The sequence below is a fragment of the Balaenoptera physalus genome (assembly GCF_965194825.1).
Source record: "Balaenoptera physalus genome assembly, chromosome: 1".
NCBI lineage: Eukaryota > Metazoa > Chordata > Mammalia > Artiodactyla > Balaenopteridae > Balaenoptera > Balaenoptera physalus.
This window is the reverse complement of record NC_138882.1, coordinates 20,216,207-20,243,410: the sequence shown is the minus strand read 5'-3', so window position 1 is coordinate 20,243,410 and position 27,204 is coordinate 20,216,207. Positions and strand designations below refer to the sequence as shown.

Here is a 27,204-nt window from a genome sequence, read left to right as displayed (position 1 = left end):
AAATTAATAAAGAAGATGTGACATATATATATATGTATGTGTGTATATATATATATATATATGTATGTGTGTATATATATATATATGTATGTGTATATATATATATATATGTATGTATATATATATATATATATATATAGAATAGAATACTACTAAGCCGTAAAAATGAATGAAATCCTGCCATTTGCAACAATGCAAATGGACCTAGAGAGTATTATGCTTAGTGAAATAAGTCAGACAGAGAAAGACAAATACTCTATGTTATCACTTATATGTAGAATCTAAAAAATAGAACAAATATAAATAACAAAACGGAAACAGACTCACAGATATTAAGAACAAACTAGTAGTTACCAGTGGAGAGAGGGAAGTGGGGAGGGACAAGATAGGGATATGGGATTAAGAGATACAAACTACTTTGTATAAAATAAATAAGCAACTAGGATATATTGTACAGAACAGGGAGATATATCCATTATTTTGTAATAACTTTAAATGGAGTATATTCTATATAAGTATTGAATTGCTAGGTTGTACACCTGAAACTAATATAGTATTGTAAATCAACTATACTTCAATTTAAAAAAACAGGAAACCTAGTTTCCATTATCTTCAATATATTTACTAATTTGCTAACCCAAACCACTTCAATGAGCAATTTTCTAACTAGTTTAATATTTATTTAGAATTCTTTTTAATATAAAATTTTCATGAGTGAAATGTACAAATCTTAAGTGTACAATTCAACGAGTAGTGAATACACCCATATAACCCATGCAATTATCAAGATATAATTTATTTCTATCACCCCAGGAAGTTCCCTCATCAACAACAACCTTCCCACCACTGGCAACCATTTTTTTTAGGTTTTTTTTTCACCATAGATTTTTGTTTATTCGTCCCTTCCTGATCTCATATAAATGGAATGATATAGCATCTACTCCTTTATGTTTGGCTTTTCTTGCTCAGCATATATGAGATATTCCTCCATGCTACTGCTTGTGTTACTACTTCTTTACTTTTTATTGTTCAGCAGTATCACATTGTATGAAGATAATACAATGATCTATCTATTCTTCTACTCATAGACATTTGATTTTTCCAGTAACTGTCTATTATAATTAAACGTGTTATGAACAGTCTTATGAAAGTCTTTTTATGGACATATAAGTCATTTCATCAGTCTTTTAAAAGAACCAATTTTTGGTTTTGTTAATCTTTTTTTTCTATTTTTTTCTATGTCATTGATTTTTTTCTCTTATTCTCTATTCTTTCTTTCCATTTACTATGGGTTTAATTTGCTTTTCTTTTTCTAGTTTCATAAAATGGAAACTTAGGTTTTATATTAGGTCTTTTCCCAGTGTATGTATTAAAACTATGTATATATTGTAATGTATATTATAAATTTAATTATAACATATTATATAATTGATAATAATTTATAGACTAATTATGGTGTGATAGAAAATTTCTCCACAAGTTTATTCAAACATATAATATGGTCCCACATATAATCTATCTTAATAAATGTTTCACATGCATTTGAAGAGAATGTGTAGTCCACAGATATTTGTTGTAATGTTCTATGTATGTCATTTAGATCAAAGTGTGTTGATAATATTTTTCAGATCTTTTGTATTCTTAATGGTTTTTTGTCTAGTTGTTCTATCAATTTCTGAGAGAGAGGTAAAAGTATCTCCAATTTTGATTGTAAGATTTTTTACTTCTCCCTTTAGTTCTACCAATTTTCATTCAATGTATCTTGTAGCTCTGTTATCACATAACACATATCTAGGGTCATCATGTTTTCCTGATGGGTTCACCATTTTATTATTATGAAATGTCTTTCTTATTTCTGACACTATGTCTTGCCTTGAAGTCTATTTTTGCCTGTTATTAATATAGCCATTCAAACTTTCTTATACTTTTTGTTTGCCTTGTATATCATTGTCCACTCTTTTACTTTCAATCCATCTGTGTTCTTATATTTAAGGTACCTCTCTTGTAGACAGTAGATAGTTTTGGTCTTGCTTTTTTACCCACTCTAACAAAATCTTCCTATTAAATTTACCCATTTACATGTAGTTTAATTATTGATGTGTTGGATTCAGGTCTACCATTTGCTGTTTGCTTTCTATTTCTTTCGTTTATTTTTTATTTCTCTATGCTTTCTTTTATGCCTTCTTTTCAGTTAATTGAATATATTTTAGCATTCCATTCTTCTTCTGGCTTTTTAGCTTTACCTCTTTGCATTTTTATGTTTTTGCTTTTGTTTTTGTTTAGTAGTTGTTTTAGGGCTTTTTAACTAGTCACTTAGAAGTAATATTGCATTAAATATATGAACATTGCAACAGCATAGTTCCATTCATCCACCCCCTCAACCTTTGTGCTATTGTCAATACATATTACATACATACATGTCAATATATTATAAACCCCCATATATGTTTTAAAGAAATTAAGAGAAAAAAGTACCTTCAATCCAACCACTGAGTTCTTTATTTCAACTATTACATTTTTCACATTCAGTATGTACATTTGACTCATATTCATAAGTTATTATTCCTGTTTCATGTTTCCAATATCCTCTATTAGGGTTTTGAAGATACTTATCAAGCTTTTTTCCATTCCTCTTCTTCCAGTTCATTAATTCTGCTTCCTCTGGCATATGTTGGCCAGTTCTGGCCTTTCTTTCCTGATGTTTGTGTTCCTTGGAGGTGTCAATTTTTCTTTTGAACTCATATCCACTGGAGACTCCAAAAGCCTGTATCTAGATTTTATGACTTCCAAGTGAGTTAGGAGAGGGAGAATACTTTAAGGCAATTCAGGGTGATGTTATAATTCCACCAAAATCACTATCTGTGCAAACCTGACCCTCAAGGAAATGCCCAGAACCTCCACCTCCCTGCTCCTTTTCAGAAGCTCTTTTTCTGTGTTAATCACCAAGCCCAAAGTATCAACAGGGATGCTTTGTGAAGAAATACTGAAAGGGGGCTATCTAGCCAACCCCAGGCAGGATCTAGGATCTCACTATGCTGCCTTTGAGATTCATGATTATTTTCCTGTCCTAAGGTCTGTGCAGCAGGCAGTGATTTATCCAAGTAAATATGAAGGAGGGGAAAGAACCCAACTGGAAAGCATGTTCCAGGCACAACCCCAGTGCCTTAAGGTTCTCAGAGAAACAAAACTAATAGAAGATAGATAGATAAATAGATATTATAAGGAAATGACTCTTGAAATTAGGAGGTTAACAAGTCCCAAAATCTGCAGTTGGCAAGATAAAGACCTAGGAGAGCTGATGTGCAGCTCTAGTCCAAGTCTGAAGGCCTGAGGACCTGGAGAGCCAATGGTCTAAGTTCCAGTCCAAAAGCTGGCAGGCTCAAGACCCAAAAAGAGCTAGTGTTTCAGTTCCAGTCTGGAAAAGGCTGATGTCCCAGCTCAGCAGTCAGGCAGAAGGAATTCCCTCTTACCCTTTTTGTTCTATTCAGGTCTTTGACTGGATGAGGTTCATCCACATTGGGGAGGGTAATCTGCTACTCAGTCTACCAATTCAAACATTAATCTAATCCAGAGACATCCTCACAGATACAGTCAGGATAATATTTGGTGAAATTTCTGGGTACTGCATGGCCCATCAAGTTGACACAAAATTAATCATCACACCCTGTCTGTCCCTACAGTTTTTCTCTTAGGTTCTGGCATCCATCAACTTCCTCTCACTTCTCCAATTTGGGCTCTGAATGGAAGCTGACACCCTTTGCTAGTTTACCATCTTTTGTGGAATAGGAAGCTTCCAAAGTATTTAATTGTTACCTTATTTAGGAAACTCCAAATTGTGGGATTGCTCCAAGACATTTCTTTAAAAAGTGTGAAAGCCTCATTAGCAACTTTTAAAACACTTCTCTGATCTTAAAGAAATTTAAGAGGAAAACATGGGCTTGCTATTTACCAAGTTTTGTTTGATTGGTTGCAATTTTATTTGTATTTTGTTTTTAATAAATGAGTGCTAATGGTTAAAATTCAATATACTAGCCTTATAAGAAATATGACAGTCATGGGCCAAAATAAATCAACTATAGGAAGTGGAAATTCTGAATAAGACAATGAGATTCACTGCGTGATAAATATAGTCCATCAAGCAAGCTTTTAATCCCAGAGGAAAATGATTTTATAGACTAAACGTTCTTGACGGTGCCAGATTTCCCCTTCCTTGAGGAAGCATTTCCCAGCTCTTCATCCAAACACCCCTTGCTCACCCGTGCTCTTTTTCCTGATAGACATCTCCAAAGCCCCAGTTAGAGAATGCTGCAGGGTCAGTGGAAAGGTACAGAGATTCAGCCCACAAATACCAAAATCCAGATAAATATGCCAAGCATCCAAGTGTGCTAAAACCTTGAGAAGGGCTCTGGTGTGGTCCGTTTGTGTTTTATGTTGCATCTCAATATGTTTGAGCCAGTCCCTTAGTTCTCAAGGAAGAGGGAAGGAGGTGAGAATTCCACTGCACCATTATTCATTCCTCTGTCCTCTGGAGAGCAGGTCGCTGGCCACTCTTGGAGAGGGAGGAAGGCGTAGTCTGGCTCACAGATTTCTTTATGTTTTTCTTCCTGCCAAGCTAGGTGGTCTCAGAAGAGACCGTGAAAGCCAGAAGTCACACTAGAAATCCTCTGATCACCTCTCATTTTACAGGGGAGGGAAACTGAGTCCCAGATGCGGTCAGTAGTTTGTTCCAGATCTCACATTTGCAGAGGTAGACAAGAAACCATGTGATCTGACTCCTATATCAATGGCTTTCCCATGACACTGAGAGTTCACATTAATAATGATTTTTAAAATCTAACATCTAAGGGTCTCCTCTGTTCAATGGAGTTATGTTACTCACCTTGACATTTTTTGAATGAATGATGACCTTGACTCTCAGAGATAATACTTTTGTTCTTATTGATTTCTATGGTTTTTGCTTCTTTACATTATTTTTTTCTTGGCATGGGGAGGGTGGGTAAAGGGTAGAAGTAAATTAACCTAATTTGGAACAATTAGCATTTGCGCTTTTTTTGGCAAAAGGGTTTCCAAAGCTGGGGTTGAGGGGGAAGATAGAAGCTGGGTACAGGGAGACCCTCCTTTGCTTTCACTACCCTGAATGACACACAATTAGTGGGCTGCTTACTCACTTGTCAGTCATTATGCTTTTCTGGAGTTGCTACGATGTGTCAGGTTCTGTTAGATGCTGGGGGTACAGAACTGAAGTATATGGTTCAGGTAGCAGGTAGGTAGGACGTCAGGAAGCTAGAAAGACACAGCCCAGCAAACCATGAATTTCCAGCCAGTGTGTTGTTCAGTGCCGTGATGGAGGTAAGCACAGGATCCACAGATAGGCTGTGGGAGGAGAGGAGAGGTAGACCCAGCTGGGCACGGATCACGTCATGCTGGCATTCCTTATTTACGAATATGCTGCATCTCAGTTACCTGTTTTCCCTAGCTCCCTGTGTAGTACCAGCTCACGAGAGGTGACATAATTATCAAATGAATGAATGCATAGATAAGTATTTCAGGTTTTGTAAATACCATGTAGAATGTATAAAGGATCCAATACTTTGCCTACACACACAGGTAGCAAATCAGCAGCCACAGGTTCAATCTGACCCAGACTTTTGTCTTTGGTCCATATCGTGATTTTTAAAAACTTTGTACTACATTGGACTTTAAAATACTGATGTTGGACTTCTCTTCAAAGATCAGCAGAATATCTGGCAACACTGCACACTTATTCCAGAATACTGACTGGTTGGCGCTGGGTGGGACCTATATTTTCCTATTGAGCACAAGCCCTGAGGTGGCCGTGTCCCCACCTGTCATACTGTGTGAGCCTGTGCACCTCACCCAGACATCTGCTCTCACATGTGTTGCCGACTTGGCTCCTGGAAGCATTTGATTCTGGGTCTTGACATTCACAGGAGTGGAGAACGGTGTGGGGAATAGCAGGTATAACTGAGGGAACCAGGGAAGGATTTCTGGAGTTCTAGGGGCCCTCGGAAGTGCAGCATGTGAAGCTGGAGAGAGGGAGGCCGACCTGGGGGGAGGAGATCCTAAATACTAAAGGTGGGAGCTCTGGCTAGGTGATGGCTGAGGACGAGGTGGCCATGCCTCTAGTTTCCCTCCTGAGAAAGGAGATTTTCTTTTTTTTTTTTTTTTTGAGAAATTAAAAAATACATTTATTTACTTATCTTATACATAGCATCAATAGTGTATATATGTCAATCCCAGACATATATACACTATTGATACTATGTATAAATAGATAACTAGTTAAAACCTACTGTATAGCACAGGGAACTCTACTCAGTGCTCTGTGGTGACCTGAACGGGAAGGAAATCCAAAAAAGAGGGGATATATGTATACTTACAGATGATTCACTTTGCTATACAGTAGAAACTAACACAACATTGTAAAGCAATTATACTCCAATAAAAACTTTTTAAAAAAGAAAAGACAATGTAAAATAGAATTCCTTTGTGAACTGAATAAACTGCATATTTCTCCTATAAAAAAAATAAAAATAAAAAAATGTAAAAATACATTTATTAAGTCATTTAAAAAGCAATAATAAGCCCATTATATGTTAATAAGCCCATTATATGTTAACATGAAAAACATATTTTTACAAAATGATTATATTTCCTAAAACAAAAACTTTAGTGATAAGAGTGGCATTATTTTACATTTCTGCGAATATCTTTATGTTTAGCTTAATAGAAGACAGCTGGTGTTTGTTTCTGTATTCAGTCTATAGTGATACATTGTTTTGACTGAAGTATATGAAGAAAATAGACTCACACAGAGATGGAATCAGAAAAGGGAGGAGTATTTTAATAGCCTTTTCAGATAATTATGGCTGTCCTTCTTTAATACTATACTCCAAACTTAACAAGTGATAGGGTTTTTGGTATTTTTTTTAATTTTTATTTTACATTGGAGTATAGTTGCTTAGCAATGTTGTATTAGTTTCAGGTGTACAGCAAAGTGATTCAGTTTTACATATACATGTACCTATTCTTTTTCAAATTCTTTTCCCACTTAGGTTATTACAGAATGTTGAACAGAGTTCCCTGTGCTCTACAGTAGGTCCTTGTTGGTTATCTATTTTAAATATAGAGAAAGGAGATTTTCAATCATCCCTGGGTTTCCATACGGGGCTTGAAGCTGCTGAATGTAGTGCCCATTTGCTGAGGTTCTTTCAGGAGAAGTAGGGATTGCTAGAGTTCCAAGGAAACCTGAGTCCTGTGATTCACCACTGCATTTTGCACTGGAAGAAACTGAGGCCGAGAGAGGGGAAGTGCCTTGGCCAAAGTCATACAGCAAGGTCGGGAGCAAGGCCAACTCCTGCTCTATTTTACTTATTCCTTCACCGGAGAAATAAAGAAAAAGAGAAGGAGGGAGAAAAGGCAGGTGTGAGGAGATACAAAAATATGAACCAGTGCTCTGCTTTTAGGGTAATCAGAACTTTGAATTCAAAGAGTGTCTTCTTTTCTTTCAAGAAAGAAATGTGTTTTTATAATCCGACTTCAATGGCTGGTGGGAAAAAAAGGTCCTTCGAGTCCCCAGGGACTGTTAAGAAAACCGCCATTAAATTCTAGTCTTCAGAGCTGTCTGAGTCATAATAACTGTAACAAACTGCGAGTGTGTGTTTTCTTAGGATTTCTCGTTTGGGCAGTCATGCGAGAGATAGGGAAGGGGCGGCAAAAAGGAATAGGCAAGTTTTACTAGCATACTAAGAAAAGGTACAAATTGGGATAATTTCATAATTAAGCGTAGCCTCTCTGGGTCTGGTGAAGATTCACTTCGCTATACAGTAGAAACTAACACAACATTGTCAAACAACTATACCTCACTAAAAATAAATAAATTAAAAGTAAATAAATAAGCTGTCAAGACATACAAAAAAGAAACTATATTTGCAGAACTCCAGAGGAAAAAGGTGTTAGGAGAATGAGTAGGATTGGGTTTGCGGTTGGCGGGAGGAGGAGGAGGAGGTAGACTATATGTGGCACATATGGCATCGTGTCCCTTCCCAGGTAGGAATATGTGCATACGTAGGTCCCCTTTGCTGGGAAAGCTTTTCCCCACATCCGACCCTAACCATCCCAACACCCTTCAATGGGCTGAGGCAGTTATCCTTCAGGGCTCAGCTGAAATGTTCTCTTGGGACCCTGAACTTCCCCATTGTAATATTCATCACACTTGCAATTAATTATTTGTGTCATTAGTTGCTTTCTGCCAGGCTTTCCTGCAGCAGGGTAAGCTCCACTAATGACTACAGTGTCTGTGTCTGTTTTGCTCATGACTAACACTGTAGAGCCCATAGTAGACACTCAATCAGTATTTAGTGAAAGGCTTTAGGACATCTTCCCTGTCTCTAATCCCTCATAATCTTTATGGAGACCGTCCAGAGGGCAGCTAAGCAGGAGAGAGGCTTTCAGTACAGCTGTTCCTGGCCTCCCCTCCCTCCCGATACTACCCTGGCACATCACATCTTCAAACTGCTTAAAGAGGCAGGCCTAGCAGACAGGGAGTTTGTTGGACTGGGTCTAAACAAGCAATGCAGAAATGACTTCTAAAGGCACTGACTGCCATGCAAGGAGTGAGCCCAGTGAGGGAACCCCCTCCCCGGTGCGGACATGTGTCTGAGCAGGAGAGAAAGGCCCCACCCACGAGTGAACTGAGAACCGAGTGATTTCAGATGTGACCCCGAAATGCCATCCCAAGGACTTGGTTCTCTGTTGAGCTGCTTCTCTCTTAAGTAACTCGACAGCCCAAGCTCTGGGCAAGTGTTGGGGGTTAGCTGATTTCACCAGGGTATCGATTCTCCTTAACGATTCTCTAATGTAAAAGTAAACCATTTGCAAACTGAAGTGCTGCGAGTTCTCGGTAACAACTTTCTGTCCACTCAGCCCCAGAGCACGCTGGCTAACAACCCCCCAGGGAGGCAACTCTGCAGTTTGCAAAGTGGTCTTTACACACCTGCTATCAGATCCTCGCACACACATGAGGCATTATCAACATCGTATGACGTATGTGGTATTAATGTCCTCATACCTATTTTATGGCTGTTTCAACGAACGCCCACAAAGTTTAGGAAGCCTGCCCCCGGTCACCCAGCCAGCTCAAGCCAGAGCTGGGGCCTGGAAGGGCCGTTGTCCCGGCCACCTGCAGTTCCCTCTTGCCTGTCCTATAAAGCTGAGGTTTTTCCAAGGGATCCAGTTGATGTTGGAAACTGAAATGTTGCCTTCCAGCAGGCCGGGGGACCTGGACGTTAGCCCTTGAGCGTGGGATCAAACCTGATCGTCTCCGGTTGTGATCAAGGAAAGGAAAACCTCTCCGTGGGCCAACAACATTGTTAGGAAGCTCGCCGACAGGGACCCAGCATTTGGTGCCCTTGGTGTGTGGGGTACGGGGGCATGCAGCTGGGCGTGTGGCCCTGGGCACGTTGCACTTGCAGAGGAGGGGGCAGGGGGCAGCGTGTGGGAACACAGCCCCGGGCTGGCTCTGGGTGGAAGGTCACTGCCGGGGCGGGGAGTAGGGGCCGGTGGGTACAGAGCAAGAAGGCAGGAGCCAGGCCTGGTTTTCAAAATCAGCCTCCAGCCTGTGGTCCCCAGAAGAGGAGACCTCAGTCCCGGCACAAAATAAAGGGTGGAGGAAGCAAATGAGCTTGCTTCTCTCCGTTGTTTATTTTTCCTCCCTCGTTTCCGCTGGTGCTCCTCCGGCCCCAATCCCCCTGGCCTCTGGTTTCCCGCCACTATCTGGTTAATAACCTCCCACATCAGCCTGCTCAGCCCCCCTCGGCTCCCCCTGCAATCTCTTCTCCAGGCTTTGCTGAGGCTGTATTTACCCACACACAGGATTTCCGTAGGTGATAGCCACAGGGCCTGCTGGCTCCGGCGCTGTCCCTCCTCCCCTCATGGGGGTCTATTTACAGCCGCGGAAGAATTCCAATCCCCCCCCCCAAGAATGTGACCATCCTTATACGGCTCACCTACGCCAACAGCTGAGCCAGCCTCTCGGTAAGATCACTCACCCTCACACCCGCCCCTCCCTGGTCTCCTCAAACGCAGAGACGAGAGATAAGGTACACAGGTGAGTTAGCCGAGGTGGCCCACTCACCCACAGACCTCCAGGCCGAGGGTCGTGGGGCGGGACCTCCGGACGCCTCCCCGTCTGGGCCCCCATCATATCACAGGCCTTGTCGATCCAGATCCCACAGGAAGGGGATGCGGCATCCCCGGCAGACATCCTCGTGAAACACGCACCCACCCCACTGCGTTTACTCATTCCAGGGCCGTTCACTCAACACTCAAAGAAGTATCCGCCTCACAGGGTGATATGGTTTTTGTTTAACTTTGTATGGATGGGTAATGCACATTCGGAAAAGTGCGCCAGTCGGCAGCCCAATCAAGTTTCGCAACGTGGACGTACTGAGGTCATCAGCACCCAGATCAGAAGGTTTCCCACCTCCAGAAGCCCCTTCCTATACCCCGACCCGGCCGCTGCCTACCGCCTCTCACCCCCAGCCCCCAGCAACCAGCATCCCGGCTTCCGACACCACACATCAGTTTTGCCTCATGGGTTTTACACTTAAGAAGCTGGATTCCAGAGATGCACAGACAAGACTTTTAATTTTTCTCCATCAACAATATCTGGGAGGCAGGAGGCTTGTCGAGCCTGCTCTGGGTGTTCTATTTTATTTTCAACTGTCAGGATCCCTAATTCCCTGACACCACATAACTGTGAGGAATTTTAGGGAAGGAGTTATCTAAGTGAGAAACCCTGCAGTGGGCAGCATGCCAAGTGTGGAGGAAAAGTGGAATGAGATAAATAAGATGAAGGCGTTGTGAAGAGATAGGGACCACATGAAGCTGAGGCCTCCGGGGGGGTGGGGGGAGGGGGAGGGGGACCGCAAAGATGGCAGGAAACTGAAACACATGCTAACATTTTCACCAAAGGGAGAGAGAAAAGAGTTCCAACCGCTCCCAGCCGTCTTCAGCCCATCCTTGCCTCTTTTCCCTTTTTTCTCTATTTCTGGAGATGCTATTTTAAGCAAAGCCATACCCCCCTACCTCTTTAAACACCCACTGAAAACAGAAGTATAACATAAGCCACATTTGTAATTTGTGTGTGTGTGTGTGTGTATGTGCGGTAAAATATACATGACAAAAGTTACCATTAGTGACATTTAGTACATTCACAATACTGTGCAACCTTCACCACTCTATGGATCCAGAACCTTGTTATCACCCCAAAAGGACACCTCACACTCATCAAGCAGTCGCTCTCCTTCCTCAGAACCATGTTCAGATGCCATCAAGTAGGTGGCAATGCCTTAACTATGTGTGTGTTGTCCAGGCCTCCTCCAATCTTGTCAAAAGGAACGCATATCTTCTCTCTTTCATACAAGACCCACATATGGAATTTTAAATTTTCTGGTAGCCATGCTAAAACGGTAAAAAGAAACAGGTGAAAGTAATTTTAGTAATTTATCTAATCCATTGTTATGGCTGAGTAGTATTCCATTGTATATCTGTACCACACCTTCTGTATCCATTCATCTGTCAATGGACATTTAGGTTGCTCCCGTTTGCAGCAACGTGGACGGACCCAGAGATTGTCATACTAAGCACAGTAAGTCAGAAAGAGAAAGACAAATACCATATGATATCACTTATATGTGGAATCTAAAATATGGCATAAAGAAACTTATCTACAGAACAGACCTGTGGTTGCCAAGGGGGTTGGGGGGTGGGGGAGGGATGGAGTGGGAGTTTGGGATTAGCAGATACAAACTATTATACACAGAATGGATAAACAACAAGGTCCTAATGTATAGCACAGGGAACTAGATTCAAATGCTGTAATAAACCATAATGGGAAAGAATATGAAAAAGAATATAGACACATATATGTGTATAACTGAATCACTTTGCTGTACAGCAGAAATTAACACATTATAAAACAACTATACTTCAATAAAATATATTTTTAAAAATAACTTCTTTAATCCAATATTTCCAAACTGTTATCATTTCAGCACATCATCATTATAAAAATGATTGCTGAGCTATCTTGCACTCTTTCATTTGCACTAAGTCTTTGAAATCAGGTGTGTATCTCTCACATACCATACATCTCCGTTGGATCAGCCACATTTCAGAAGCCCCACGTGGCTAATGGTTACTGTGTTAGGTGGTGTGGCTCTAAACAGTTTGTAGAATGCTATCAATATGCCAAGTCATCTTTTTAAGGGTGGTTATTAAATACTAAAACGTTTTGAGGCTACAGTTTTGTTTTTAATACAAATTTATTTTCTTCATTATGAAAAATAATATACTTGGAAACTGTGGAAAGAAAAATTACCCCTAAGCACCAGCACAAGCAAAACTATAATCACTTTTTGACACTCCGTACGTCATGACTTCTTTGTCGTTTTTTCTCATCGTTTTGTGCCCCATACAGCGGTATTACCACCACTTTGAAGTGGAAACTGAAGGCCAGTACGACCATTTACCAGAGTCAACAATGCAGCTTTCCCCAGAGTCTTGAGGAGGTTTGTGAACTAGCTTGTGTCTAAGATTCCTTCCAACCCAAACATGCCAGGGTACTAGGATGTCGTTCATCCCTTCCACCTAACAGACACACACAGACATACAGACACATATACACATACACACACACAGAGCCCAGGTCTTCCGTTCCACCCCATAGAACAGTCCGAAAAGAGTAAGAACACCTCTACTCAGCCTTGCTGACTCTCTGGGAAAACACAGAGCTCTAAACGGAAACACTTTTATTTAGCACTCATGCTCAGAAAGAAGAAAACCTAGCAGAAACCAGACTCAGTATCCAAGAATGTAAAAACATTTCTTTTTAGATTCCCAGCAGCTTCATGCCACAATGCCCCAAGCTGGAAAAAAAAAAAAAAATGTGCCATTTCATATGTTTATAGCAACATCTGATTTAATATTATACAGTTTTGCTTAGTCACAAAGCAGAACAAATACTTTCAGATTTATTACATCCTTCCATTCAGAGACTCTATAATCATAGTTAATAATGCAGCCATTCCACAGCCCAAGAAAGAAGGTTTCTAATTTTGGGGACCAAAGATTCCTGAGAGGCAGGTTATTTTCAAGAAGGATTTAAGGTTTTCAAGCTCTCAATGAAGCTTGAAATTCATCTTTTCCAGTTCACATGAAAAGAGTTGCCTCTGAATATTGGCTGGGAGGTAGAAAGAGAGGAAAACCAGTTGACAGAATCTCCCAGAGCTTTTAGAGAATGTGGCAATCACTCACCAGCATTCCTAATCCTTACCTTGTCTCGCACATGAAAACAAAATTAACACAAAGCAAACAAACAAACAAAAAAACCATGCCATTGACTCCCATGTTCTTTGCACTGTTAGTGCTGTATTTTGGGCTTCCTTCTTGCTCGTTGATTCATTAAAAGGCACAAATTGATTTTTAAAAGAAACAAATATTCTGACAAAGCATACTTTCTTATTATTCCCCCACGCATACATTCCCACACAGGCATTTGTCACACGTCTGTACACAATTGTTCTGCCCCAAGCCTTGCCGGTTCCTGCCTAATTAATTCAGGATTAGTTACTGACCTGGAGAGTTAACCAGCTGTGTGAAGGTCCGTCCAGGTTGTGTCTTCAGGGCTCGGCTCTCTTTCAGGGCACAGGTGGTCCTCCGTTGCATCCAGATGTGGATGCTCTGCGGTCCTCTGAGGGCTGGGGGATGCGTGTTTGGATTAGCGTGAGCACGTCGCCCAACGTGGGTGCGTCATGTTAAACCGCAATGCATTCTAGTGAGTTCCATTTCTCAAAGAGAGCCAGGATTTGTCCCTCCAGTATTTCTTTACACACCATTAAAGAGAATGCCAACGTTAAGGTAGGGTGAGAAGGTGTCAGTGAGAACTTAGCCTGCAGGGAATCAGTTAAGAGTTTAGAAGAGTCTGGGGCCCTTACAAAACTGAGGATTCCTAGGTCCCACCACAGATCTGCCACTTTGGGATATCAGGGGGTCAGATACAGGAATAGTCACTCTGAGCAAAATTCTTAGGTGATTCACACGCACACTGCAGCCTACACACACCGGTCTTAAAGTTCCCTTCATTAAGTCATAAGCAAATACATCAAAACGAGACTGTAGGATTAAACCAGGTTCCAGTGGAAGATACTACCGCTCTTTGAATGAATTCTTGCTAACAGATTTTTAGCAGCACGTTGCCAGAAATCAAAAGCCTTGAGTTCTGTTCTAGCCCATCACCTATAACGTGGGCAAGTTACTTAACCTTTTCAAACCTCCCTGACATTGAGTTATGCAACTAAGGGCAAGTGTGAAACAGCTAAGGGCAATACTGAAACAGCTTACAAAAGGCTTTCCCATCCATCCACCTCACTGGATTGTCAGGAGGATTAAATAGCGTGCAGTGGATGAACTCTCTCTGCAGACTTCATGGCACCTGACAAAGGCACAGCACAATTAAGAGTGTGGACATAGTTTCAGATGAAAAGTCCTATTTTTTTTTTTTTAGGTCAAATTATCTGTTTTATTACTGATAAAGGCTAGGCTGGAGGGTGTGGTTTAGGAATATAGAGGCAATGGAATTTCTTTTTTTTTTTCTCTCAGTTTAAAATTTATCCACCAAGCCTCAGACAGCACTGGACAGTTACGGGTCTCTCCTGACTCGGGCAGGGTTTTTCTGCCAAGCTCACCACTTGAACCAAGGAGACTTGAGTTCCAGCAGCTTGAAGGCAGGCAGATCCCAGGAAGGAAGAGGGTGGAGAAGCAGAACTCAACTGCAACCCCCAAGTTTACCAATCATTTCTCTCCTGAGAAGGAGAATGAGAGGAAGTGGGAAGGGGCCAAGACTAACTAATGCCCCTTCGTTGGATGCATTGGGGATAAGTGCAATTACAATACTCAAGCAGCCTGAGGGAAGTTACAATCTCTGCCCCCAAATTACTCAACTTTTTGTACTTTGAACCCATTGTGCTCAATCATTATGCCTATGGTCAACCAGAAGGGGTACCACATCTTCAGAGAGGGAATCAACCTCCACCCCCAAACCAGCCACTGCTCCACTATAGATCTTCCTGGGCAGGCAGTGTGGATTTTTCTCCTATAAGTTTCTGAGTTGGGTCAGTGAAATACTTTATGTTTTTCAAAGCCTTTCTATAGTCAAGAAGAAAAAGGTAGTTTCTCTTCAATTTTCCATCTCAAATTATTTCAAGCTACATTGACCAACATAGCCTATCAGAGGTTAGGCAGTAAAATCATGATACCATAATTGATGATATCATAAAAGTACCCCAAAAATGAAATGCCAACAATACGATGTTCTACACTTGAACTTAACCTTCTCAGTGTCAAATTACCAGGGAGTCCCAGGTCCAAAATTTAATCCCCTTACAAGATCCAAAGAAGTAAAAAGAAGAAATGAAAGCCTGAAGTTAAATTATCTCACTCTCAATCAAGATCAAGTTCAAAGACATTCCATTTCCATTTCTTTTTCTCTTTAGCCTCAGCAAGAAGAGTTCTTGATGTCCTGAGTGGGGTTGAGGCGCTGTCAGCAGCTATAGCCTGGGCTGGCTTTCCAGGAAGGGGTCTTAGAGTTTGGATTAATTCAGCTCCAAGCCTTTCATGTGCCTCACTTTTTTTTCTTTTTTATTATTATTTTTAAATTGTGGTAAAATACGCATAACTTAAAATTTACCCTCTTAACCATTTTTAAGTGTACAGTTCAGTAGTATTAAGTATTTTCACATTGTTGTGCAACCATCACTACCATCCATCCCCAGAACTCTTTTCATCTTGCAAAACTGAAACCCTGCACCCATTAAACAATAACTCCCATCCCCTCTCCCCCAGCCCTTGGCAACCACAATTCTTCTTTCTGTTTCTATGAATTTGACTACACTAGATACCTCGTATGCGTACAATCATACGGTATTTGTCCTTTTGTGACTAGCTGATTTCACTTAGCATAATGTCCTTAAGGTTCATCCATGCTGTAGCATGTGTCAGAATTTTTTTCCTTTTTAAGGCTAAATAACATTCCATTGTACAGATATAGCACATTTGTTTACCCATTTGTCTGTCGATGGACACTTCGGTTGTACTTTTGGCTGTTGGGAATAGTGCTGCTACGAACATGGGGGTAAGTGCCTCACTTTTTAAAAAGACCAAAAAGTTTAGACCACACAGGAGATTATCATGGCACTGTCCTCACACCAATAAATTTAGAAAATAATCCAATCCCTTGTAGAAAAGTTTCAGGCAAAAAAAATCACATTTCCAAAGCCCAATATGTGCTTTTGCCAAAGGCTATAGCAGATTGAGAAGGGAAGATCCTTCTCAGAAGATTCCTCTAAGGGAAGAAGGGTAAATGGTTTTATCTGAAGTGCTCATCAATCATTGCTAGGTGACTGTAATCCACATGGAGTTTAATGATGGCACCATGTTTACCGAATCTGGGGGAGATGAACTCACCCCTATAAACAGTCTGCACGCTCAGAGAGTAGCATGTGAGACATTACTGCCTGAAACACATTTTCATGGTTCAAAATAAAAACATGATTAAAAAGGGTTTCTTAAAACAAGCATTTATTCCCTGCCTGAGAAGTTTGAAATGTGGATACTGCCAATAAAGGCCCACACTTCTGAACGTAGTGTAACGAAGAGGAAAAGTATTTGACCCGTCCTACAGCTCACGCCCAGAACATTATCTGCCAACATATGGATTGCCAACTGGAATATGCAAAACATCAGACACACATCTGTGGAAAAGGGCCTCCTCCCACAGGAAACAAGATGTTAGGGCAGGAGGATTAATATAATTAAAACTTTAAGACACAGTGTGATACAGGGAAATACAGTTGAGCAACACATGGTTGAGACTTGAAATCTGTATTTTCTTTCTTTTCAAAAGGCCTGGGAGCATAATGAGAGTACAGCTTTAAGAACTAAGATTCACCCCACCAGGCATTAATGGTGTCCAGAAACTATGTGAGCAATCTTACTTGACATCCCCAAGACGTTAATATCTGTCCAACGCCAAACTAGAGGGGGAAACATGTTAATTTTCTCAGCCTTCTGATAGCACTATACAAGATCTCTTAGCCCCACAAAAAGCTCCAAATATATTCTCTAGGACTTCAGCTGCCTTAAAATATAGGCTTGCATTTATCTTGGCCACATTAACGAGATCTGTTTGACCAATACATTTATATTTATGATGACTAAGGGCAGATTATGGTTGTTAAAATTTGTCCTTGGGACATGAAAACACTCCTCTGTCATTAATACATTCTGTAATATAAACTATGATGTCAGGTCAACGTAAAGGGTAAAAACGTTCCGAAAGTATGCACACATCATTTTTTAAAGCAATTGAGCCTAATGGAATAACAAAGGTCATCATAACAAACCATTACAGCCTTGGTCTTGGCAACTCTGGCCACAGAAGAATCTCCAAGAAACGATCATCATTCCTCCAATGTTATGGCATCCAGACGACAGGGATGGCTCTCAAATGAGTCATACGGGCTCAGATCCTCGGTAGCTATGTGAGCGCGGGACGATCAATTATTCATGTGTTTACAAAGAGCTTTCCTGGTTGATGTTAACCAGAGCTGCTTGCAAAGAAGAGCTCTCCAGCTGTCCTCGGCCGTCCTGGGCCTCCAACTAACAAGCTGCTTTAATTGCTGGCAAGTCATCTGGAAGGTGCCCCTCCCCTAGACCAAGTAAACGGCCCCCCCCCTTTGAGACTTTATTAGGTGTAAAAATATTAATCAGAAATAATTATGACAACAATACTTTATTTATAGTACTCCCAGCAAATGCCAAAGGGAGACATTGAACTTGGACTTGACTTAGATCCCACCAAGCTCCACAAAGACTGGATGGAGTCCGAACCGTTGAAGATACAGGTCAGGGACTAGTAGAGAGGCTAGAGAAGAGGATGAAGGGGAACAATCAGGGGCTGTGGGCTTCATGACGGAGACACAGGCAAGAACCGTCTAAGAGGGAGACTCAGGGAAGAGCCGTCTAAGATGCTCAATGAAGGTAAAGGACAGGGAACCACCAGAGAGGCCTTCTCCACGTGGCAGGAGCCCTCTATCTTCTTCACGCTTCCCACGAACACACCTCTCCCGCTAAGCACGACCGCTCACCCCTGGCTGGTGCTCCCTCTAGAGATCAATGCAGGGCTTCCCAAAGGATGACCAGAAATAGACCTTTAGGGAGGGCAGTGTTAAACACAAATAGAATTCTTCACTGCAGGTCAATCTAGAGCCTTCTACAGGCTGCTGGGCCTTTGGAGGAGGAGTGAGGCGTGCAGGACTTCCCAAAGGTATTGGTCCATGGAACTCTTTTTTTAGGAGCATCCTTGCAGGCAAACTTTCAGAACACCCTGGACCAGTAAAACTTAGGGCAGGGCAGTGTTATGTTATCAACAGGTCTGAGAGCCACTCTGGCATCTTTGAGTGACTCTAACATATCTGCTCTCGGCCACCACGGATTGCTTGCATTTGTCACACTCTCAGAGTTCTGGGGGCACCTGCCTGCGGTCACTGTTGGTGACAGCCTCATAGGTGGCTTCTCAAAGTCACGCTTGGCTAGTCAAGCTCGCCTGGCCTCTGCACACAGTTCTAGCAAACTGGCAGCCCTCCCCAAGGGCATCTCCTCACCCCGTATCACTAAGGGCAGAAGGAGAGTGTTTCTCGTTGCTGGACAACTGCCTAATTTCCATCAGCCACCCCCCCAACCGATTTCTTCCTGCCCTTGTGTGTAAGTTGCTGCTTCTCTCTCCCATTTGTGACGTTCTCGCTTTTTCTGGGGAACAGCTGGGAAAGTGAGCCTTTAAGCAGTCTGCCTAGGCTCTTTCCCACGTGGTTCTTTGCAAGATCTCCAGCTGTGGGTTTGTAACTCTCCGCTGTGACTGCAGCGAGACGTTGCCACCCAGAATGAAACATACAACGACGGTGGATGTTTTGGCCTGACCCTGAATGTCCATCGTCTGCAGCTATAAGGAGACCTTTCTGAGGGCCTGCGACGGTCTATATTCCTGACCCGATATTTCAAGTGGAATTGTGTGCAGAGGTTCAGTATCCAAAATAAACCAGACATCAGCCCTGCCTTTGGCATTAACCAACTCATTAAATATAAAATAAACACAAGTAAATGGCTTTTAAATCTCACTGACAGAAAGCTTGGCAACTACTCTGAGATTCTAGAGGTCATTGGAACCTCTGTCTCTAAACTGGAATCTTCCTCACACTCTGAGTAGCAGGAGACTCCAGACAAATGAGGGAGGTGTTAGGGTTAGAGTCTCCTTCCACCGGAGGAGTCCCCTGCAGTGCACAGGACAGGGTCTGCATGAGTGTGGCCTTGGAAACAGATTGAGCCCCTGGGGAAGTGGCTGTTACTATTGACAAGGGGTTAGAAGTTCAGGTCGAAGGCATTCAGCTTGCCACTGGTTATAAATATCTCGGGGTATCCACCAAACCAACCTTGAGTTTCTCATCAGTGCCTAACTGTTGGCTGCTCTCAGAGAAGTGACGTTCATGTGGTCTCCTAAATCCTGTGTGCATTCTGCCATGGGTTCACGAGGTCCCATTAGTAATGCCACCTGCTGAACTCTTATTTTTGCCTTAATCTATCTGTAGCTTCAGCATAAAGTGGATCTGTTGGGGAAGGTGATGGGCCAAGGTTAACTGATTAATTATTCTAATTTCACTTCACGCCAAGTGTGTGAAAAACAAATTGCAATAATTGACCAACCAGAATACATATGTGCACCTGTTACCTTGGAACTTTACCTCAGAGCTAGGCTTGGTTCCAATGATTACTAACCTCTTTTATAAAACCAAAGTGAAACATGCACAGCTTTTGGTAAAAAGCATGTTTACTTGACAGCCCTTCAAAGATGGGCGTTCGCCGGAGGATGCTTTGTGTATGTGTCAGGTGACAGGGTGATTGGTTTTGCCCATTCACATCGGTCAGCTTTCAAAGTGTGACTTCCTGCCAAGAAGTGAGTACGATCTGAAAGTAGTCAAAGTAACTTCCATTTATTTACAGTTTTGAAACACATTTTTCATGACTTAGCTTCCTAATACAGTCAAAGGGCAAAATGGCAACGAAAGATATACTTCATCAGATCTTAGAGTTATAGAATCTGATCAGGAGAAAAATCAGATATTGGTTTTTAAGTGAATTGGCATATGTTTTCTTTTTCACCTTTGAAAGGTTTTATTCAAAACCTAAAATAAAGTCGTTTATTTCAAATCACACAATCACATTTCTTCTCATCCATGGACTTCAGAACTTTTTCACCCTGATTTTGAGGAGGAGCAAGCAGTCTTGAGTTGATAGCACCAGCGAGATCCAGAAGGACCCCGTGACAGCACAGCCATGCTTTTAGAACCAAATGCCCACAGCAGAGAAACAGAGAGTACCTGGAGGGTACCCCACTTTCTTTCAAAAAAATTTTCTAGGATAGAAAACTAAAACCCATCCATAAGTTTCCCTCTCTTCAACAGCTGAAAAGCTGAGAAAGGCTGACCTGTCATTCAATGCCACTAGGTGGCATCATGTCCTTTTCAGACTATTTCTTTTTGCTCTTAAGACGGGCACCATCGTTTCCCTGGGCAACATCAAACAGCATCTCAACAACATCAAACAGCATCAAACAGACCACATCAGGCAAGCGTGCTTCCCCTACTTAGTGCTACTGTTCACTCTCATACACTGGGAAAAGTTTGGGCTCACCAGTGGGATATATTTGATGCTCCGTTTCAAGGCAAGGAAGTTTTTGTCTTGCTTTCCACATATTGCATATCAGAGTCTGACTGCAATGCTGCTCTCATGAGTTGATTTTCTACCCTGACATCTCTGCTGTCCTACAGCCCAGAGGTACTGCATGCTATGAAAATCCGTCAAATCCTCATGGACACTGTCTGAGAGACAACAATGCCAGATCCAAGATAATCTATGGAAAATGAACATCCTAAGTGTTTCCTGAAGGTCAGCCTCCTTATGCCCTTTTAAAAGCTTGTCTAGGGCTTGAGGAGAAGAGTGAAGTGACAGTCCAGACTTATTCGGAGAGCTATTTAATTTCCACTGCATGCCCCGGGCATGGGGTACTAAAAGATTCCAGAACATTCTTCTCACTCCCCCACTCTTACTCTTTCTCTTCTCGCCTCTTTCCCTAAAGAGTAGCAATGAGATGATGGAAGATAGCCCTCTGGGTAGGTGAATGGAGAAGGAGGAGAAAGAATTATTCCACAATCACAGTTAAACAAGCGATTTTTAGAATCCTGCCTTGTCATTTAAATGACTTACTGAAGTCCTATTAAGTTATCAAAACTCTCTTTCTTCACTTGGTGCACTGGGATGTTGGAAGCACTGAGACACAAGGAAGAGTCCAAAAGACGAAAAACTTGGAGATCACAGATCGAAAGAAAATGCTGAGGTGTCAGGTCCAAAATGCTGTGCTTCAAGTGTTGGCATTTTTTAGGACATTTTTTTAAAGACACCTGCTATTCCAGGACATATGATTCCTATTCCTGGCCGAGCAGGTACACAGGGTCTCCCACTTGGACGGTCCCTGGGTTTTCCAGAACAAAATACTGTCCGAAGAGAGGTGATTTTCCATATAACTTTCGTTCAGAAGGGTCACACAGGCGATAGCTGCAACAGGAGAAAGAACACAAGGAGTCACAGGCAACCAGAAGCAAGAGCTCAAACAGCAGGTGATTTCTTCTCGGCTGAAGAATCCGCCCCACACAAGGCCGCCGGGTTGCCCAGCTCCAGCGAGCACTGTTCCCACCCTGACTAATACAACAGCGCCTCCTGGGGTTGTACAGTAAACTGCCCACCCAATGCACAAACTACCAAAGCAAACCAATGGCCATATTCCCACCTCTTTTCTCCTTGGAATGTTCCCTTTTTCAGCATTAAGAGGTTAGGGACTCAATATGCTCAGACATACTTTATCACTTCCCTTTTTCCTTGGCATCTCTCCATGTCCATCATCAGAACCACAGTCCTACCGGTCCATCAGGCTCAGAGCCCTGGAGTCATCCTTTATACCTTTTCCCTCACTTCCCACAGCTTGTCCAGAGCTGCCAGGTCCTGAGGTTCTTCCTGTACCACATCTTTTGAATTTGCTCACTTTTTCTCCCACTGTCACAATCTCCCTTCAAGCATCCTCAGATGACTATAATAACTTCTTTTTTTTTTTTTTTTGGCCACACCACACAGCATGTGGGATCTTAGTTCCCCGACCAGGGATCGAACCTGGGAAGTCCCTATAATAACTTCTTAACCAACCAATCTTCCTCATTCTCTCCTCCTCCACTTTCAATTCACTCTTAACACTACTCTACATTACTTTCTTAATTTTGCTCTGGTCTTATCACTCCGAGGCTCAGAAACTTTCAATGGATCCCCAGTGCCTGAGGAATAACATTCCAAGTCTTCAGCCTGGCATGCAAGGCTCTTGACCTGGTCCCAGACAGCTTTTTCAAAACCTGTCACCCTCTGCCCTTTCTGTGCACCTCTGCAGTGCTCTGTTGGATTCCTCACTGTCCTTTCACCTTGCTTTGCATTTTCCTGGCTCGGTAGTTCCTCTGTGGGATCCCCTCCCTCCATTACCCAAGCATTAGAATTCTACCTTTTCTTCAAGGTCCAATTCAAATGCCACCTCTCCTAGGAAGGAAGCCCAGGATCTCCCAGCCAGGAGTGGTTTCCCCATCCTCAATTTTCTCTGCTTGCCCCTTGCCACTCACATGCCGTGTCCTGCTGTGTCAGGGCACGTGTCTATCTGTTCTACTGTACAAGACAGAGAGTCCGTAGAGAGCAGGAAATGTGACTAACTAACTCCCTTGTACTACTCACACCCAGTGCTGGGCACTGTATGTCACTGGTGACCCACAATCATTTGTTGAACAGATGAATGTGTTGGTGAGTAAAATCCTCTGTTAGAAGTAGTATCATATCTCTGTCGGGCAGAAAACGCAAGAATCCCCAGGAAGAGTGTACATGAGATGTGTGTGAATGACATGGCAAGATTTTCCCTCACCCCACCTCCACCGGGAGAATGTTTTCCTTCTGTTTCTCATTTAAGCTAACTCCAATTTTTTTTTTTTAACATCTTTATTGGAGTATAATTGCTTTACGATGGTGTGTTAGTTTCTGCTTTATAACAAAGGCTAACTCCAATTTTACATCACTTTTATATTTAAAACATTTTGATGGAAAGCATTTTTTTTTATTCTACTGTGCTTTGAGGAAAAAAAAAAAACTATTGCAACAAATCAGTCCTACTTTTGTTCTTCAAATCAGAAGTGGCTAATGAGAAAATGGAGAGGGTCAAATCTAGAGCTTCTTTCTGGAGACCCTCAGCTCCTCCCCAGCTACAGGCACCATGTCGGTTTTGGTCATTGCTATATGCCCACAGCCTGGTACAGCACCTGGTACGTTGTAGCCACTCCAAAGAAGGCTGGATGAACAAATGGAGAAATCAACAAATGCATGAGAACCATGAGCCGCTGATCCAGCCGGTCTTGTAGCCAGGTCTCTGCAATGACCTTGGACCCTGGGAAGCTGGCACCTCTCCTAGCCTGCCTCTCCTCTGTCAGCATGCAATACCAAGGACATCTGGGGATCTGTGTCTGTTGGAGGGTGACTCCTTCAGGATCCGGGCAGATCGGCTACTTTTATGGCTTGGGATTTCTCCTTGCTGCCAGCTCGGTAGCCTGAGGCTCTGATTATCTCAGGGAGGGAACCCAGAGTTGGAGTTCTGTGCATCATACACTGACAGTTTATGAAGAACGTCACACAGATTATCTCTTAATCCTTACAACAAGTCTATGTGGGAATGCGTATCGTCCCCACTTTACAGGGGGGCTCTCAGAGGAGTGACGGACTTGCCCAAGATCACAGATCTAAGTGGTCAGGCTGGGGCCGGAACTGAGGTCTGACTCACTCCAGAGTCAGGACTTTTCCCACCAGGGATGTGCTCCCTGGTCCTCCTTATACCTCCTGAGTACACGCGCAGGCCTGAGGTGAGCTGAGGGGGTTAATATTTATTCTCCTACACGAACGTTCGGCCACGCGCGGGTTTCCCCTGCCCCTTCCCATCAGCCACGCAGGCACACACTTACTCCCCCCCAGGTAACTTGGGAGCGGAGGACCCACAGAAGCCGTCGCCCCTCCCAGCCCAGGACCTTAACCTGCTCGGGGTGGGGGGCAGGGACAAACGCAGGTGACAGTCGCAGGGGCGAGGCGACCGGCTTGTCCTGCCAGCCGCCCCCAGCTCCGTCCCACCTGCGCTCCTGCTGACACCGTCCCTGCAGGGCTCGGGGGAGACTCTACAAACGAGATCAACGGCGACCCCTTGTGGGGCTGAGACGGTATTGTCAGCGGTCTGTGAATCACGGGCACACCCAGCCTTGTTCAAGAGACGGAAAACACGGCATTACCTCATACACGGATCTCCTATGATTTTTTTTTCTCCAAATATATATATATTTTGTTGTTGATGACGATGGGATTAATAAATTGCAAAGCCATTTAAAAGCGCCTTTCTTAGTGCATTTTCTCTTTCAATAAATATGAAGCAAACAACGACTGACTCTAATGGGAGACACAAGACGTTTTGTTTACCTTAAACAGAGGCCTCCATCCTTAAGGGTGCGGTGTGAGTGGAAACTGTTACCTATAAAGTGCTGTGCACCGGTGAGGGCTGCTTGGTTTACTCATTTACTGGTCAATGCCCAGACCCTGACTTGCAGGCAGGGTCTCTGATCACCGCTGGGTCCCCACCGAGGGGCACAGGCCACTTCTGGGACCTCCCAACCTGCTATGTATACGGCCAGATCAGGAATAAAACAGCACCGTGAAGACACCACGGAGAGGAGGAGCCAAAGGCTGAGCAGGTGGGGCTGCGTTGCATTTAATGCAGCCTCAGAAAATGGAAAGTGTCTCCAGGATTTTCCTTCTGTCAGAAGGTGTCAAGTTCATAAGCTGAGACTATTAATAACCATAGCCTACATGGTCGTTATGTATTTTATCATCTATTAAAAAACAGTATTTATTGCTTTATTCTGATCAAGGGGGAGTGTGAACCAGGAGATGTATTATTAGCCCAGTTTTTACAAATAAAGAAACTGAAGCATCAAGAACGTAGCTGACTTGCCAATGTCACACAGTTACTGGGAGGTGATAAAGCCAGATTGGCTGGGGGGCGGTTGTCTCCTTCCGCAGGATCACTACCACCAAATCCTTCTGTCTTTAGCTCGGCACAGCACAGCCTAACATAAGCGGAGAGCAGCAAACGCCCTCATTGTCCAAGTATTCCTTCATCCAACAAAACTAGTGCATCCACAGAACAAATGAGCTTTATTCTTTCTAGTGAAAGCAACAGCGATAGACCCCCACCACTCCTGTGGGATCAGTGTGGGAGCCACTCTCCCTTCAGAAAGAAAAGAATAATTCCCTCTTCATATTTTCAAGCCAGCAGACCAGCCTCCACCGTGCTTCGGGCTGTGAGTATTTCCCAGACAAAGGCTCCGCTGGGCCTGAGGCCCACAGCCATTCAGCAGTGGTCTCCCTGCTGAGAACTTGCATTCCCGAAGCAGCACAGCCCTGGGCACGGGGGACCCAGGAAGAGGGAAGGCAGTGCGCCTCCCAGCATCCTGCCGGAGAGCCGGAGAGCAGAGAGGATTCTCCTGACACCACTTTGCTTAGCTTCCGTGATTTATGTCAGGCAGCCAGGGCCTTTCTCTTCCCGATTTATGGCCGTCTGTCCTGGGGAGAACATAAATTACTGCATCTATGGCAATTTAAATCTCAGTAAGATACAGAAGAAGACACCTAGGCTGGCACCCATCTCCTGGGGTATTAGGAGAAATTAGGTTGGGATGGTTCCTGAGAGCCTGCAGGAGACCAGGAGGGCTGTACTGCTCCCAGAGACCCTGCCTGCCTGCCCTGGCTCTGCGTTGGGCTCAATTATCCTCCTTCTATAAACACAGGCTCCCGATGGGCTGGGGGGAGGCACTGAAGATTCAGAGGACTGGCCCAAACACAGGCACTTTGTGAATCCAGAGGGAAAAGTGCCAGACTCCAAGCACAGTGTTGGGAAGAGAGAAAGAACAAGATGTTAAAAAAAAAAAAAAAAAGGATGACGGGGACTTGGTGGTCCAGTGGTTAAGGTTCTGTGCTCCCAATGCAGGGGGCCGGGTTCCATCCCTGGCCAGGGAACTACATCCCACAGGCCACAACTAAAAAGATCCCATACACGGCAACGAAGATCCCATGTGCCGCAACTAAAGCTTGGCACAGCCAAGTAAATCAAATAAATAAATATTAAAAAAAAGGATGACAGTCAATTCTCCAAATCACCTGTCTGGTTTGCACACAGAACCATCGAGGTCTGTCCACCAGGGCCTGAGCCAGAGGGGGGCCTGCAGATCACCTGGCAGAATCAGGGCTCCCAACACCCACGACAGAACTCTTTCCCGGGTCCACCCTGCCTTCGTCCTCCGTGTAGCTCCTCTGCGGGCACAGGAGAGTGGGAAGACCAAATTCTGATTTGTTCTCGTGGTGAGTGAGCCAGAACATTCTGGAATCGTTAGTCTATCGCTGCTGGTTCTCAGAACCTCTCCTCTCTGGAACGTCCCACCACATCTACTAAACTCTTCCCCAACATTTTATTGTGACCATCCTCAAACAGGCAAACAAGTTCAAAGAATTTTAAAGAGACCATCCAATTACCAACCACTGGGACCCTACATATAACATTTTACTATATTTCCTTTATCGCGCATTTATCCATCCATCAGTCCATGGTAACTTTTTTTCCATTTCCAAGTAAGTTGCAGACTTCAGTAAATTTCACCTCTAAACAGTTCAGCTGGCAAATCATTTCCTAGGGTTAAAATTTCTTAACTTTGTGGGGAGGGGATAAAATTTACGCGGAGTGAAATTTACAAATCTTAAGTGTTCCATCCTATTAAGTTTTTACAGAAAATTAATGTTGTTCTGGGTGTTGAGATATACACAACATCCCTCAAAATGATGGGATTCGCCTTAAGCTGGTCTGTAGCCCCCTCTTTGAATAGTCCCACAAATCCACAACCCACGGTG

The 27,204-nt window shown here is 43.1% G+C and overlaps 1 protein-coding gene across 3 annotated transcripts in view; it reads right to left on the bottom strand.

The window, feature by feature from the left end:
• Nucleotides 1-11,211: 11,211 nt before the first annotated feature.
• Nucleotides 11,212-27,204, bottom strand: part of MTARC1 (mitochondrial amidoxime reducing component 1) — a 31,836-nt gene continuing 15,843 nt past the window's right edge. The window contains exons 7-9 of one of the 3 annotated variants that reach the window (XR_014254229.1): nt 13,659-13,781; nt 11,582-11,662; nt 11,212-11,484 (exon numbers count right to left, since the gene is read on the bottom strand). Coding sequence is in view for 2 of the 3 variants with exons in the window: in XM_082427520.1 (XP_082283646.1) it covers nt 21,615-21,744 (130 nt within the window). In the remaining variant the exon portion in view is untranslated. Of the gene's footprint in view, nt 11,485-11,581; nt 11,663-13,658; nt 13,782-20,104; nt 21,745-27,204 lie in introns of those variants that run through there. The other 2 variants (XM_082427521.1, XM_082427520.1) reach the window with 2 other exon arrangements.